Below are 13,102 nucleotides of genomic sequence, written 5' to 3'. Positions count from 1 at the left end.
CGGAGGATGTGACATTATCCTGGATCTTGAGAGGCTTCTTTCAAAGGTTTCTGGTTAGAAACCAGAACTAATAGATTATAAGTGAAGTCACTAAATGGTTATCAGGAAAACAGAAATAATAGTTAATAAAATAAACAAAAAAAAGTGACGTTTGATTGACTTCAGAGACCCGGCATGTTGACAAAATGCTTCATTCCTCTTGGAAAGAGAGGAAATTAAAGCTTTAGTCTCATCTAACTTCATGTCTGCAGAATGTTAGTGAGCAAATCAATAAAAGGGAGAAAAGAAACTACGATATTAGACGTTAAAGGTCCTCAGGACTGTGACCATCCTCCCAGGATGGAGGAGCGACGATGAATGCAAGGTGGTTCAGCATGGATTAAAAACAAAGAGCCACAAAAACATTAAAGATGACATCCAGACTCATCTCTGATCGAGTTATCCATCACATTTTAAACAACATAAAGATGCTCGGGAGGATTACGTTGATGAACAGGGTAAAAACATGCATGTTGACAAGCCCCAAAAGTTCTCTAAATTAGGAAACTGGTTTAAATTTTAAACTTTGACTAACATCAAACTACTGTTTGGCTTCATTTCCACCTTAACGGGCGCCAGAACGTCCTTATCTTTGCCATTTTCTGTCAATGAAGGCTTTGGCAGCATTGCAACTTGGCAGCCACTTCTGAGGCCGAGGCTGATGTTTTGCTTCAGACGAAAGTGACTGGAACCTACTGGTGAGCTTTAAGCCACGGTTGCTAATCCAGGTCCATGGCAACACCGCCGCCGGAGCTTTCCAGAGGGGGGTTTGTCTCCGGGCGTGTTGGTGGGCAAACGCCACACAAGAGTCCATCGCAGAGCAACACATCGGCATCCACAGCATCTCGTTAGTTAAGCTGCTGCAGATGCTTCCACGTCAGGAAACAGCGGTGCGGCCTGTCAGCAACGGTTCAACAGGAAAACGGCGGGTCACGAGCGTAAAAACTCCTGTTATTTGTTTTGTTTCCTGGACCTCCAGCTGCCACGTGCAGCTAACATGGTCGTCCAGACTGTAAGCGACACGTGTGCTCGCTGATCCGTGGTAACCTCAGCAGGGTAACGTGTGTCCCGTTTCATCTTCGCCAGCTCTGACTCCTGCTTTTTGAGTCGCAACCCTGCGTCCTGACATGAAATATTGAAGACGCCGGTAATCTGAGTCGTGCTGCTGCCCACCGGCTGTTGCTGATCAGGAAGGAAACCTGAGGATGATTGCCACGCTTTGGTGTCACTGAGCTCACAGCGTCAGTGGTGCCATTTGAACTCATCAATGAAATCACCTAAATCATTTTATCGCCTCCGTCCGTCCGTCCGTCCGTCCGTCCGTCCGTCCGTCCGTCCGTCCGTCCGTCCGTCCGTCCATCCATCCATCCATCCATCCATCCATCCATCTATCCATCAATCCATCCATCCAATTTCTGTATTCACTCCATCCTGTTAGGCACTACAGAGGGATAGATCACCAGGCCACAGAGAGATCAACAACATAAACAGTTGTACACCTGATGATTCTTGACATTTTTACTTTTTTCTCGAAATTGTACTTCAACATTATTCTCGACATTTTGACTTTTTTCTCAACATTTCAACTTTTTTCTCAACATTTCAACTGTATTCTCGACATTTCGACTTTTTTCTCAAAATTGTACTTCAACATTTTTCTCAACATTTCACCTTTTTTCTCGAAATTGTACTTCAACATTAATCTCGACATTTTGACTTTTTTCTCTGATACAGTCATCTGTGGTAATGTATATAATTAACAGGAATACGGTGGAAAGTAACTAAACTATTCAGATTTTTTGAAGGACACACTGCTTGTAGGAACTACTTTTTCTTTCAGTTCTTCAGTTCTTATTGTTGTTTATTATTCTCTTATTTATTTTAATAGTTTTATTATTTTACTTAGGATCTTTTTTTAGTGATGGAAACACCTTTTTCAAACACTCTGGTTTTCCTGTTGTTGTAAAAGCTCAGCCATATTGTGAATGAGGACGCTACCTCAGTATATTTCTGAGTTTAAAATAAATAGCCAAATAAGAGACTCTGATGTATTCCTAAGTTATCTAAAATACACCATTACATGTATTTGCACAGTGTATCGGATTTAACCGGTTTAGATTCACACATGCTTGAATATCTATCAGTTATTCGTGTGAACTGTCAGCCTGCTGAAATGTTATTTCACCAGTCATCTGCCACCACCCATGAACATCAAATCAAACATGCCATGTTTCTCTTTCCACCGAAACTGAGCCATGTTTTCAGCCTATTTATTTACTCTGTGTGCAGATAATGTCCATCCCAGGGCATTCACGGCTCCCCTGGGGGGGCTGACAGGCTGAGCCCACCCTGTCAAGCCCTGCTGCCCCACACCGTCACATCACACTCTGATCTGGAGGCTGAGCAGGAGGAGGAGGAGGAGGAGGGAGCAGAGTATTAGGGCCATGCAGGAGAAAAAATATTTGAGAGGGGAATTTTTTTTTTTATTGTGCACTTCGAGAAAAAAGTTGAAATGTCGAGATTAATGTTGAAATACAATTTCAAGAATAAAATCAAAATTCCGTGAATAAAGTCGAAATTTAGCCTTTTTTTCAACATTTCAACTTTATTCATGAAATTTTGACTTTTTTCTCAACATTTCGACTTTTTTCTCGAAATTGTACTTCAACATTAATCTTGACATTTCGACTTTTTTCTTGACATTTCGACTTTTTTCTCGAAATTGTACTTCAACATTAATCTCGACATTTCAACTTTTTTCTCAACATTTCGACTTTTTTCTCAACATTTCGACTTTTTTCTCGAAATTGTACTTCAACATTAATCTCGACATTTCAACTTTTTTCTCAACATTTCGACTTTTTTCTCGAAATTGTACTCAATGCATAATGAAAAAAAAATCTTCCTCCTCAAAAATATTATTTTTATTTTTCTCCTGCCTGGCCCTAATACTCCAACACCTCCTCCCACTGATGAGGCAAGGCAAGGCAAATTTATTTATAAAGCACATTTCACATGATGAGCATGGACTCAATGTGCTCAAATACATTAACAAACAAACAAACAAAATTACAAGTTTACAATAACAGAAACATACAAAAGTATGTCAAGAGAAAAACAACAATAACAACAATAATTCCATTTTAACAAAAGTGCGATCACTCAGCCAACCATGTAGAGTTTACTCAAACGCCTGTGCAAAAAGGTACGTTTTTAGTCTGCTATTGAAAGAGGGCTGTTGGAGCACACCTCGAATTCCAGAGAGTTTAGTAGTGACTGAAAGCACCATGATGAGAAGACTCTGATGATCAAATGCTAGTGTGGATTCTAGGTATGATGAGAAGACTCTGATATAAGGGATCTGGCCGGTATGTATTCAGTGAGCATGTCAATCATGTAGGAGGGAGCTAAACCATTCATAGATTTAAAGACAATAAGAAGTACTTTAAAATCTACTCTTTGTTTAACAGGGAGCCAGTGCAGAGAGGATAAAACAGGAGTGATGTGTTCATACCTTCTGGTTTTTGTTAGAACTTTGGCCGCAGCATTTTGAATAAGCTGGAGTCTATGTAACACTTGCTTTGTTAGTCCTGCAAAAAGTGCATTGCAATGATCTAATCTGGAGATAAAAGCATTAACCAACTTTTCAGAGCCTGACTGTGACAGAAAGCCTCTTACTTTAGATATATTTCTAAGATGATAGAAGGCAGTCCTGGAGACATTAGCTATGTGTTTCTGGATGTTAAGATCTAACATAACACCCAAGTTTTTGACAAGTTCACAAGGTTTTACTGACAGAGGAGTTAATAAAGGGAGAATATGTTGCCTCAGAGCACTTGGACCAATTAAAAGAATCTCTGTTTTTTCTTCATTCAGCTGTAAAAGGTTTGTTGCCATCCAATACTTGATATCTGTAATGCAAATGATTGGCAGTAACAGATACATATAATTGTATGTCATCAGCATAAGAATGATATTGAATATTATGATGGACCAAAGTGGTAACATATCCAAATGAGGAGGAGGAGGGAGCAGTCACATCCTCTCCTGACACTCAGGGGAACAGCAATGTCTGAGACAACAGCATAAGAACAAATACAAAAGGCAGATGTTTATCCATTTTAGGAGTAAAACTGTGGAACTCATTAGACAACGACCTTAAATTAGCAAACTCAATAAAAGCATGCAAGATATTAGTCAAAGCAAAGGTAATGGACACATATAGAAGCACAATAAGCAAACAAAGAAGAATGTACACATGCATGAGATGAAATGACAACCTAAATTTGTTTTGTCAGTTTTTTTCGTTTCACTTTCTGTTTTCAGAGCTATCATTGTTGTTATTGCCATTATTATCACTATTACAATTATTACAGTTATCACAGCTATTGTTGTTATTGTTATTATTACTATTATTATTACTTTGTGTAACCTCATGATACTTCATTTGTTCTTTTTGTATATTCTATAATGTTAAAAGGTGGGCAAGATAAGCTTTATGCTTTCAAGCCCAGACCTTTTCGGTCAAAATAATCAGAATGTTGACCAGGGAAAAACCTGTGGATGTGATCTTGTTTGATGATTTTTTTGCTTTTGATTGTGATTGACCGAAAAAAATAAATATGAACTATCTATTACTGTAACAGCAACACCTCCTCCTGCTGATGAGGAGGAGGGAGCAGTCACCTCCTCTCCTGACACCAACACCTCCTCCTCCAGCTCCTCCTGCTCCTCCTGCGCTCGGATGAAACTCCAGCAGTCGGCTGGAGTTTTCCTGAGTGACAGAATCCTCTGGACTGACGGCGAGAGCAGTCGTGGGATTATTCACGAGAATGCCGCGGGGATCATGCCGGGATGTTGCTCAATGTAGCTTTTAATTTATTTTCAGACTTCACTAAAAAATGTTTGAGCCGATGGAGTCGGACACGGGACGCGGCGATGGCAGCCCCGTTTGGACTTGAAGACCGAGGTTTGAGCTTTTAAAACTTTTCTTAATCAGCTTTACAAAAAAGCTCCGTTTTACCGCATAATCCAGGTGTTTTATATTAAATATGCTGCTGACGGATTTACCTGACGCACTGCAGAAATTCAACTTTATTCAATAAATCTAGTCAAAATTATCTTATTTTAAGCAAAAATATATTTTTTAAGGGGTAATAACATTTTTTCTTGACTATAATTCCTAAATCTAACAAAATAATCCAAAATACTCCTCTAAAATGTCTTTCAACTTTTCTTATTTCTTAGAAATTACTTTTTGCAGTTCAGAAATCCCATAATCTAAAGTAAGAGTTTATTAAGAATGGTGATGCAACATTGCAGTTTAGCATCTTTAATATTAGAAGTAAATAAAGATCAGACTGGACAAAATGCGCCATGAGCGCATGCGCTCAAACCCCAAACCACATGTCACTGAATGCATTCTGAATCAGATTAAAAAATAGGTTTCTAAACGGATTATTGACTCAGAGAAAAAGTTTCATTGGTGGCCCCTGAACTGAGCCCTAACATACAGAAGGCAGTTTGTTGCTCTAATCTTCAAAAAACCCGATGATTGACAGGACAATGACTGGCTTTATTCCTATTTTATCGACTCTTAAAAAGCCACAGGTCTTTCTTTTGTGGGCTGCAGAAAAATAGTTGAAATATATTCTTGACAGTTCAATGAAATGTAGAAAATGTGCCTGAAAGCGAGTAAATGAGCAGAGGGCGGGGGGCTCGGTTTAGCTCTGCAGGGCTTACACCCACATCCGCTTGGAGTTCAGGTATTACTTTGTGGTTCAGCCAGGACTTCAGAGGAAGACACTCCTCCCGATTATATCCAGGATTGTCAAAACATGTCCATAAACCCGTCCAGAGCTATAAGGCTAGTGTCATCCAGGCTGCCCCCCCCGCCCCCCCTGCAGCTGGATGTTAGGCCTTCGTTGACCCCTGCATGGGAGGCCTGGAAAAACCGGAGGAAATGCCTCTCTCTGTCAGCTTTTCCTGCAGGAAGAAGCCGAACTGCGGTCTAAACTTGGAAAGTGACGACAGGACATGAACAGGAACTCCAGACAGTCCTCTGATCACTTTTTAGTTTTCAATTAGAGCCTTTCTAACATTGGATGAGGTTACACATCCCCACACGTCTTCATGTCAGCTGACTTTGACCTTTTAGGCTGCCTCAGTCATGACACAGTCAAGACTCACCTGTCTGCAGAGCTGCAGCTAATGCGAGGAGTCCTGCGTCGTCACGGCAACGCGCACCTGAGTCACAGCAGACACCTCAGCGACCAGACTCTCTCTCCAACTCGAAAGAGAGGATCAGGTGTGCCTGATTATATAATCGGAGCGTGTCGGTGCAACCTGGCGCAGCCTCGTAAAAAAATTCCTGCGGCAACAGTGACAAACATGTGTGCCAGTAAAAGTTTATCTCTTCACTCTCAGACGCTGTAAATAATGACACCATCCTGCAGGTTTTGTGGCTTGGAGCAAAACTATAAAACAAAAGCCACTGTGCAGGCTGTTATAATAACTGCAACTCTCTCTTTCGCTTTGCGCACTTCATCCCCGCGATGACGTCAGCAGCACTGCAGTTACTGTAAGTGAAAAAGCACATGACTTTTACTCAGAGGCTGGAGCAAAGTGAGTACTTTGATGAGCCATTTTTACTTGCATGTGAGTTTCTCCCACGTCTGATGCTCTTGGTCCTGGTCATGTTTCTGCCAGAGCGCCCCCCCGTGGCGAAGGTGGGTCCTGCAGCAATCTGTACTTCACATAAATCACGTCAATGCGGCCTCCAGGCTGTCGTGGGGTTCACTTCGACGCGGTTAGACCCAGAAATAAGTGACACGGTTTTTATTGAAGCCCTTTACCGGCATATAATTAAGTCACGGTCTGGTGACGAGGGGTGGGCTGGGAGGGCAAATTCCCAGCTTTAATTTGAGAGCGTTTCCATCCAAAATGCAATAATTATTTAGGAATGACAGTAGATGAAATGCTTTTGGACTACGCCCATAAATTAACTATGAATGCAATATTTATTTTTAACACTATGTGTAGAATCTTTTACAAGAAATAGCTGCCCGAAGTGTTGGGACACACCTTGATTACCTTTGAAGAATACTGAATTTCTGCAGCTTTGAAGGCTCCTGGATGACCTTTTCTGCAGCTTTTTTAATTATTATTATTATTCCTGCTGTTTAGGGACATTTAACCTGAACCTGCATATACAGTACAGACCAAAGGTTTGGACACACTTCCCCATTTGTTTGAATGAGAAGGTGTGTCCAAACTTTTGGTCTGTACTGTACATCCATCAAATCAACAATGAACACAGTGAAACCAGTGATATTTGAACCCGTCCCCGTCCGTGAATTCACGCCGCCGGTTGTTGTGAAGATAGTTTGAGTTTTTAAGACGGTTTTAACAAAGTCTGAGCTGATTCTTGTGTTTGTCAGGCTTATGAACGATTTGCATTTTGTGTTAAACTTCTGGAGCATCTTTATGAAATGTATTAATGGTAGTTTTGGGTTAGGGTTAGGGTTAGAAATGTACTTTTTTTTATTTTCCAAAGGATTTTGCAATAACAGTAAAAGCCTGGTGAGAAAGATGCAATAAATCCATCATGACCAAAAAGAGAGATTTCTTTTCTCCCTAAAGGCCTGAACATTAATATAACAAAAGCAGCACAGATGTATCTGTAAAACATGATCAGACTGTTCATGAACTTTTATTTCCCCGCAGGACTTGTACGTGGTGGTAGACGGACTGGGTCGGGTCATGGAGCCTGAGCTGAACTGCAGCAGCCAGTGTGATTCTGCTCGTTGCCTGATTGAGGCTGGAGTCGGCAGGGAGGACGGCCTGGACGTGCTACAGAGACTCTGCAGCCTCAGCCGGGTAACCGCTCTGTCACATGCACACTCACGCACAGTACTGGAGTTGAGGGGGGATGAGAGGGGATGGCATCCCCCCTGAAATAAAAACGGTCAAAATCATCCCCCTGTAAAACTGCCTTCCCCCCTTTTCATCCCTTATGTAATTTCATCAATGAATGTGGTTTTACTGCTAATTCAACATTTAGAGTCATCACTAGAAAAATAACACCAGAAAAATAACTTATTTGACAATTTTCACCTGTTTCAACTTTCAATTTTCACTTGAAATAAGTAGAAAAATCTGCCAGTGGGACAAGATTTATCTTCTCATTACAAGCAAAAAAAATCTTGTTCCACTGGCAGATTTTTCTACTTATTTTAAGTGAAAATCTACTTGAAACAGGTGAAAATTGTTGTTTTTTCCAGTGATGAGTCTTGTTTTAAGTACAATGAGATTGTTTTTACTAAAATGAAACATTTTAACTAGAAATAAGATTTAGATTTTTAAGATTTTGAGTTTTTGCAGTGATATATTTTACTTATCCTGTGAAGGACTACGGAGCCCCTAAAGGGACATGGATTTTTTTTTTTTTTTTTAATGACTTTTACGTGCGCACGCAAAGTTGTTTAAGTGAGCACGCAAAACGTTTATGCGCTCACTTAAAAGTTTCACGTGCTCTCGTAAAACTTATAAGCGAGCGCCTAAAAAATGTTCTACGTGAGCGCGTGAAACTATTACGCGCTCACTTAGAAGTTTTACGTGAGCGCGTAAAGTTTTACGCGCCTGAAACTTCCACTTCAGCTTCCACACCTGTTGCGTCAAGGTGGCAGACATGGCAGCAGTGATGGATTTATTCACTTTCCTTAAGTCACGAAATATACCCGACGGGATCATCAACCGACTAAAAGATGATAAGGTAAATGACCCTGGCGGCATCACATACATTGCATGATGAAGTAAAACGCATATTGATTGTAGGCACATAAGCTAGCGCAGCCTTTCTCAACCGGGGTGTCGTCTGACTGGTTCAGGGGTGTCGTCAAAAAATTACCTATTCTGACATTTCATATATAAATACTGTATTTTCGCGACCATTCTCTGCCAGTCTGAATTTCCTCGCTGTCAGTCACTTTCCGTGCTGTGCGGCGCCTCGGATTCATGGTTCCGCGTTACACCAACGCAGAACCTACGCCGGAGGGTACGCGGCGACGCGCACGTAAGGTGTGCGTCGCCGCGTACATCCGGCGTAGGCTACGCCGGAGGATACGGCGTCGTTTTAACGCGGAACCATAAATCAGGCTTCACTTTGAACGGCTGGTTCACACCGACGTCCAGCGGTCATGACTGAAAAAAGGTTGAGAAAGACTGAGCTAGCGTTTCCAAATCTTCCCCTCATTTTACTAGCTTTCTCAAATGTTCAAATTCTATTTTTTACAAATTGTTTATATTTTCCTTTCTTTTTTCAGATCGACATCAGCGTCATAGATGTTATGACTGATGAGCAGTTAGGACAGTATATCGAGAGATATGGGGACCGGCTTGCAGTGAGAGCATTTTGCCGGCAAAGAGATGTGGCAAATGAAAACTCGGGGGACCCAAAGACTGACAGGTCAACTCTCATGCAGAGTATTAGGGACAGACTACAGGGAAAAACTGCGGCCAGTAACAGAGGTGCCAGCAGGGGTTTCAAGCCTGGCAATACACACGGAGAAAAGATGAACCGGCGGGTTGAAATGGGATGGCTGCACTTTGATAAAGGCGATTATCGTCAAGTCCGAACAAGACATGGAGGTGGAACGCGGTCTCTGGTTGTCCAGAAAACACTTACTATGGGAGAGCTGCTGGAGATTGGGAAAGGCCTGTTTTTTCCGAATGGACAGTCTGCTAAAGGAGCAGTGGATGACCTAGAGTTTGATATTCGTGATTTTAGTCACAACACATTACCCACTCAAATCACAGTTAGTCAGCTGTACGAGGACACTAAACTACGAATGCTACGCATATATGTTTCCTCCCAGGAAAAGGATGTTTCCAATGGAGATGTCATAACTCTTTCTGAAAGATCTTCGGACTTCGAAGCCACGGAGGACAGGCCAGAGAAGGTAATTTCTCAAACATTAGTGTTATCAAATCATATTGTTATGGAATTCATTTCTCACATTCTGTAATTTTTGACACATCATTTTGGAATGTGATTAATTTGTAAATGTAGGAGCAATATTGGATTGCTAAACACACCTGATTCATTTTATAAGCCTGCATTTTGCATTCATGGCTGCAATGTGTAGATCAAGTGTATGCTTACAATACAGGAGCAGATTTACCACTCGTAAATGCTTCCCTATCCCCCACGTAGTATACTGAGAATATGAGAATTAATTTATGCATAAATGCCATAGGCATAAAAACATGATTACATCATAAATAAGACACAAATAGTATAACGACATATAAGAATATGTTGCTTTTCTGCTTTTCAATCACTTGGTCATTGACACTCACTCACACGCTCACACACGACCATTCTATGGCTTTTATTGTTTGATTGTCCTATTTTATTGTTCTCACCTATTTTTTGTTTGTTTTTGTGTGTTTTTGTCCCATTTAATTATTGACAGACAGGAGAACCAGGCTGCCATTCAAGAACAGCTCCTCTTGAGATGAGTAACACAGAGGTGATAATGCTGGATTCACCAGTGTCTGAGGATGTTGGGGACCAGTTGTCAGATCCTGACCACGATGCTCCTCTTGCCCTCGCCATAAATGCGTCTCTTGAAGACTTCGAAATACAATTTGGACCTGTTACTGGCCTTGAGGGTGAAGATCAAGACTCCACTCTTCCCTGGAATCCCGAAGACCTCAACATTATGCAGGTAAATTGTAGAACTAAAACATTTTACTATGCTTCAAAACATATTGTAGGAGCCATTTCTATGTGGGTGTGTGTGTGTAAGGTACCAAATTGGGCCAGTAGGTGTCCTCAATTTTACACTGCACTGGTAATGGATCCTTGCACGATATTGAAGATCCAGAAACGGTGATCAATAAAAGAGCATTAATTAAGAAGTGAAGCTGTAAGTCCTTTGTTTCACTAGACACAAAGTTTCAGTAGTACAGCAGCAAGCGAGTCGATGAAATTTAGCCTGTTTATGCAGCCCCTCAGTGGCTTTAAGTTTTAGGCTTAGCCGCTACACATATAAATGTCATTATTGATTTATTTCATGATTTATTAGTTCCTACAGCCTAAATTGATGTCTTTAGATGCCTTGGTTAATTCAGGCAACAGTCCAAAACCAAAATATATTCATTTTACTGTGATATTAAACAGAAAATTGTCAATTGTTGATTTATTTTCTGTCGGCTATCATGATTATCATGTTATAATAATACTAGATCCACACAGGCAGGGTTAGTGGATTGAGAACCAGTTCCAAAATAAACAATGGAACCCCAATTAAGTCACATGCATCACTTTACTGTTTCTACACTGTGTTCAGCCTCACAGATAATAAAACAGTTGCCTTGATGCAAAACTTGTGTAGGCCTCCTTTTATCCAAACCGAATTAGACCGATAAATAGAATGGATAATGGAATTGGTATAAGTAAAATCTTATCAATTCCCATCCATATTGATCAATAATCACATCAATTTCCTAATTTTCTTCTTTTTTTTTAATTCTTGCAGCATTCAACACTGAATGAGGAAGATGTATGGCCAACCAGTCTTCCTGCGTCGTCAGACCGAGCTGAAAAAGAAGTCCGCTATGTAAAATTAAGACGTATAAACATTGTTAATGATATCCTCAATGTCTTCATGGATCCAGAAATAATGAATGTCCATCTAAACATGGAGCTACAAAATGAGAAAGCTTTAGATGGTGATGGTGTATCGAGAGAAGTGTATTCTGCTTTCTGGGAACGTTTCTTAGAACAGTGTGACGGGGAAGATGAACGAGTTCCCAGACTGCGACCAGACTTTTCTGAGAAGGAATGGCAAGCTGTTGGAAGAGTTTGGTTGAAAGGATACTTAGACCACAATATCATACCAAACCGACTGTCACCAGCTTTCATTCTTGCTTGTTGTCAAGGAGTCACTTCAGTGGATGAGGAATTCTTGATGATGTCATTTGCAAAATTTCTTTCAGCAAGTGAGCGTACATCAGTTCAAAAAGCGATACAAGGCAACATGGATGAAACTGTTGAGGAGGACTTACTTGACCTCTTCTCAAGAATGGGCTCACACTGCCTGCCCCCTAAAGACAACATGCAGGCTGCCATTTTAACAATGGCACATAAAGCTCTTCTTCAAGAGCCAAAGTTCATAATTGACTGTTTCCACTCCACTATTCGAAATGCTCTGCCGACACCCCTAACAAAACATACCATAGTGGAACTTTATGAATCTAAGAGGGCAACTAACAAGAAAGTGGCCCAGATGATTAAGCCATCAAGTGAAAGTCTGAATGCACAGGAACAGGCAGCCCTTAACCACCTGCGACGGTACGTAAGAAGCACTGACCAAACAAAACTGGAGACGTTCCTACGCTTCTGCACAGGGTCCACTGTACTGTGCAAAGAGAGAATCGAAGTAACTTTCAATAAGTTGTGCGGTTTAAGTCGCAGGCCTGTGGCTCACACATGTGGAGCAGTTCTTGAGTTACCATGCACTTACAACTCATACACAGAGTTTCGCACAGAAATGGACAACTTGCTGTCTGGTGATTGCTTTGCCATGCATATTCTGTAATCCACATAAAATGCAGTCATCCAGATGATTTTATCGCGTTGAAATTACAAAACTCAGGTCTGCAAATTTTTTTTTTTAACCCTTAATACCAATGTTTTGGAGAATTAAAGACTTTTCCATGTTGTTATAGGCTTTTCTAGGTTATTCTGAATTTAAATAACCAAGAAAAGCATTTAATAACATTGAAAATACATATTTTTCAGTTATTTTCCTTTGTCAAATGCAAAATGCAAGCAGACTACATGGCATGTTTTCTTTCTGTTGGCTGTTGACTTCTTTCCTCCCTGCCACCATGAAGTTTTGAAGTTCTAAACATTTGTAAGTTTAGAACAGTTGAGTTTTCTGTAATATTTGACTTTCTAAACATTTGTATGTTTATAACAGATGAGTTTTCTGTAATATTTGAAGTTCTGAACATTTGTATGTTTATAACAGATGGGTTTGCTGTATTATTTAAG

At 40.6% G+C, this 13,102-nt stretch overlaps 1 protein-coding gene across 1 annotated transcript in view; it reads left to right on the top strand.

The window, feature by feature from the left end:
- The first annotated feature begins 7,768 nt into the window (after positions 1–7,768).
- gpr156 (G protein-coupled receptor 156) overlaps positions 7,769–13,102 on the top strand; it is a 30,473-nt gene continuing 25,139 nt past the window's right edge. Inside the window, exon 1 of the mRNA XM_061724434.1 lies at positions 7,769–7,917. Coding sequence (XP_061580418.1) covers positions 7,801–7,917 — 117 coding nt within the window. The 5' untranslated portion in view covers positions 7,769–7,800. The remainder of the gene's footprint in view (positions 7,918–13,102) is intronic.

The sequence above is a fragment of the Cololabis saira genome, chromosome 6 (assembly GCF_033807715.1).
Source record: "Cololabis saira isolate AMF1-May2022 chromosome 6, fColSai1.1, whole genome shotgun sequence".
Classification (NCBI taxonomy): Eukaryota; Metazoa; Chordata; class Actinopteri; order Beloniformes; family Belonidae; genus Cololabis; species Cololabis saira.
Note: the sequence above shows the minus strand (reverse complement) of the source record. Positions and strands in the feature narration are given on the sequence as shown.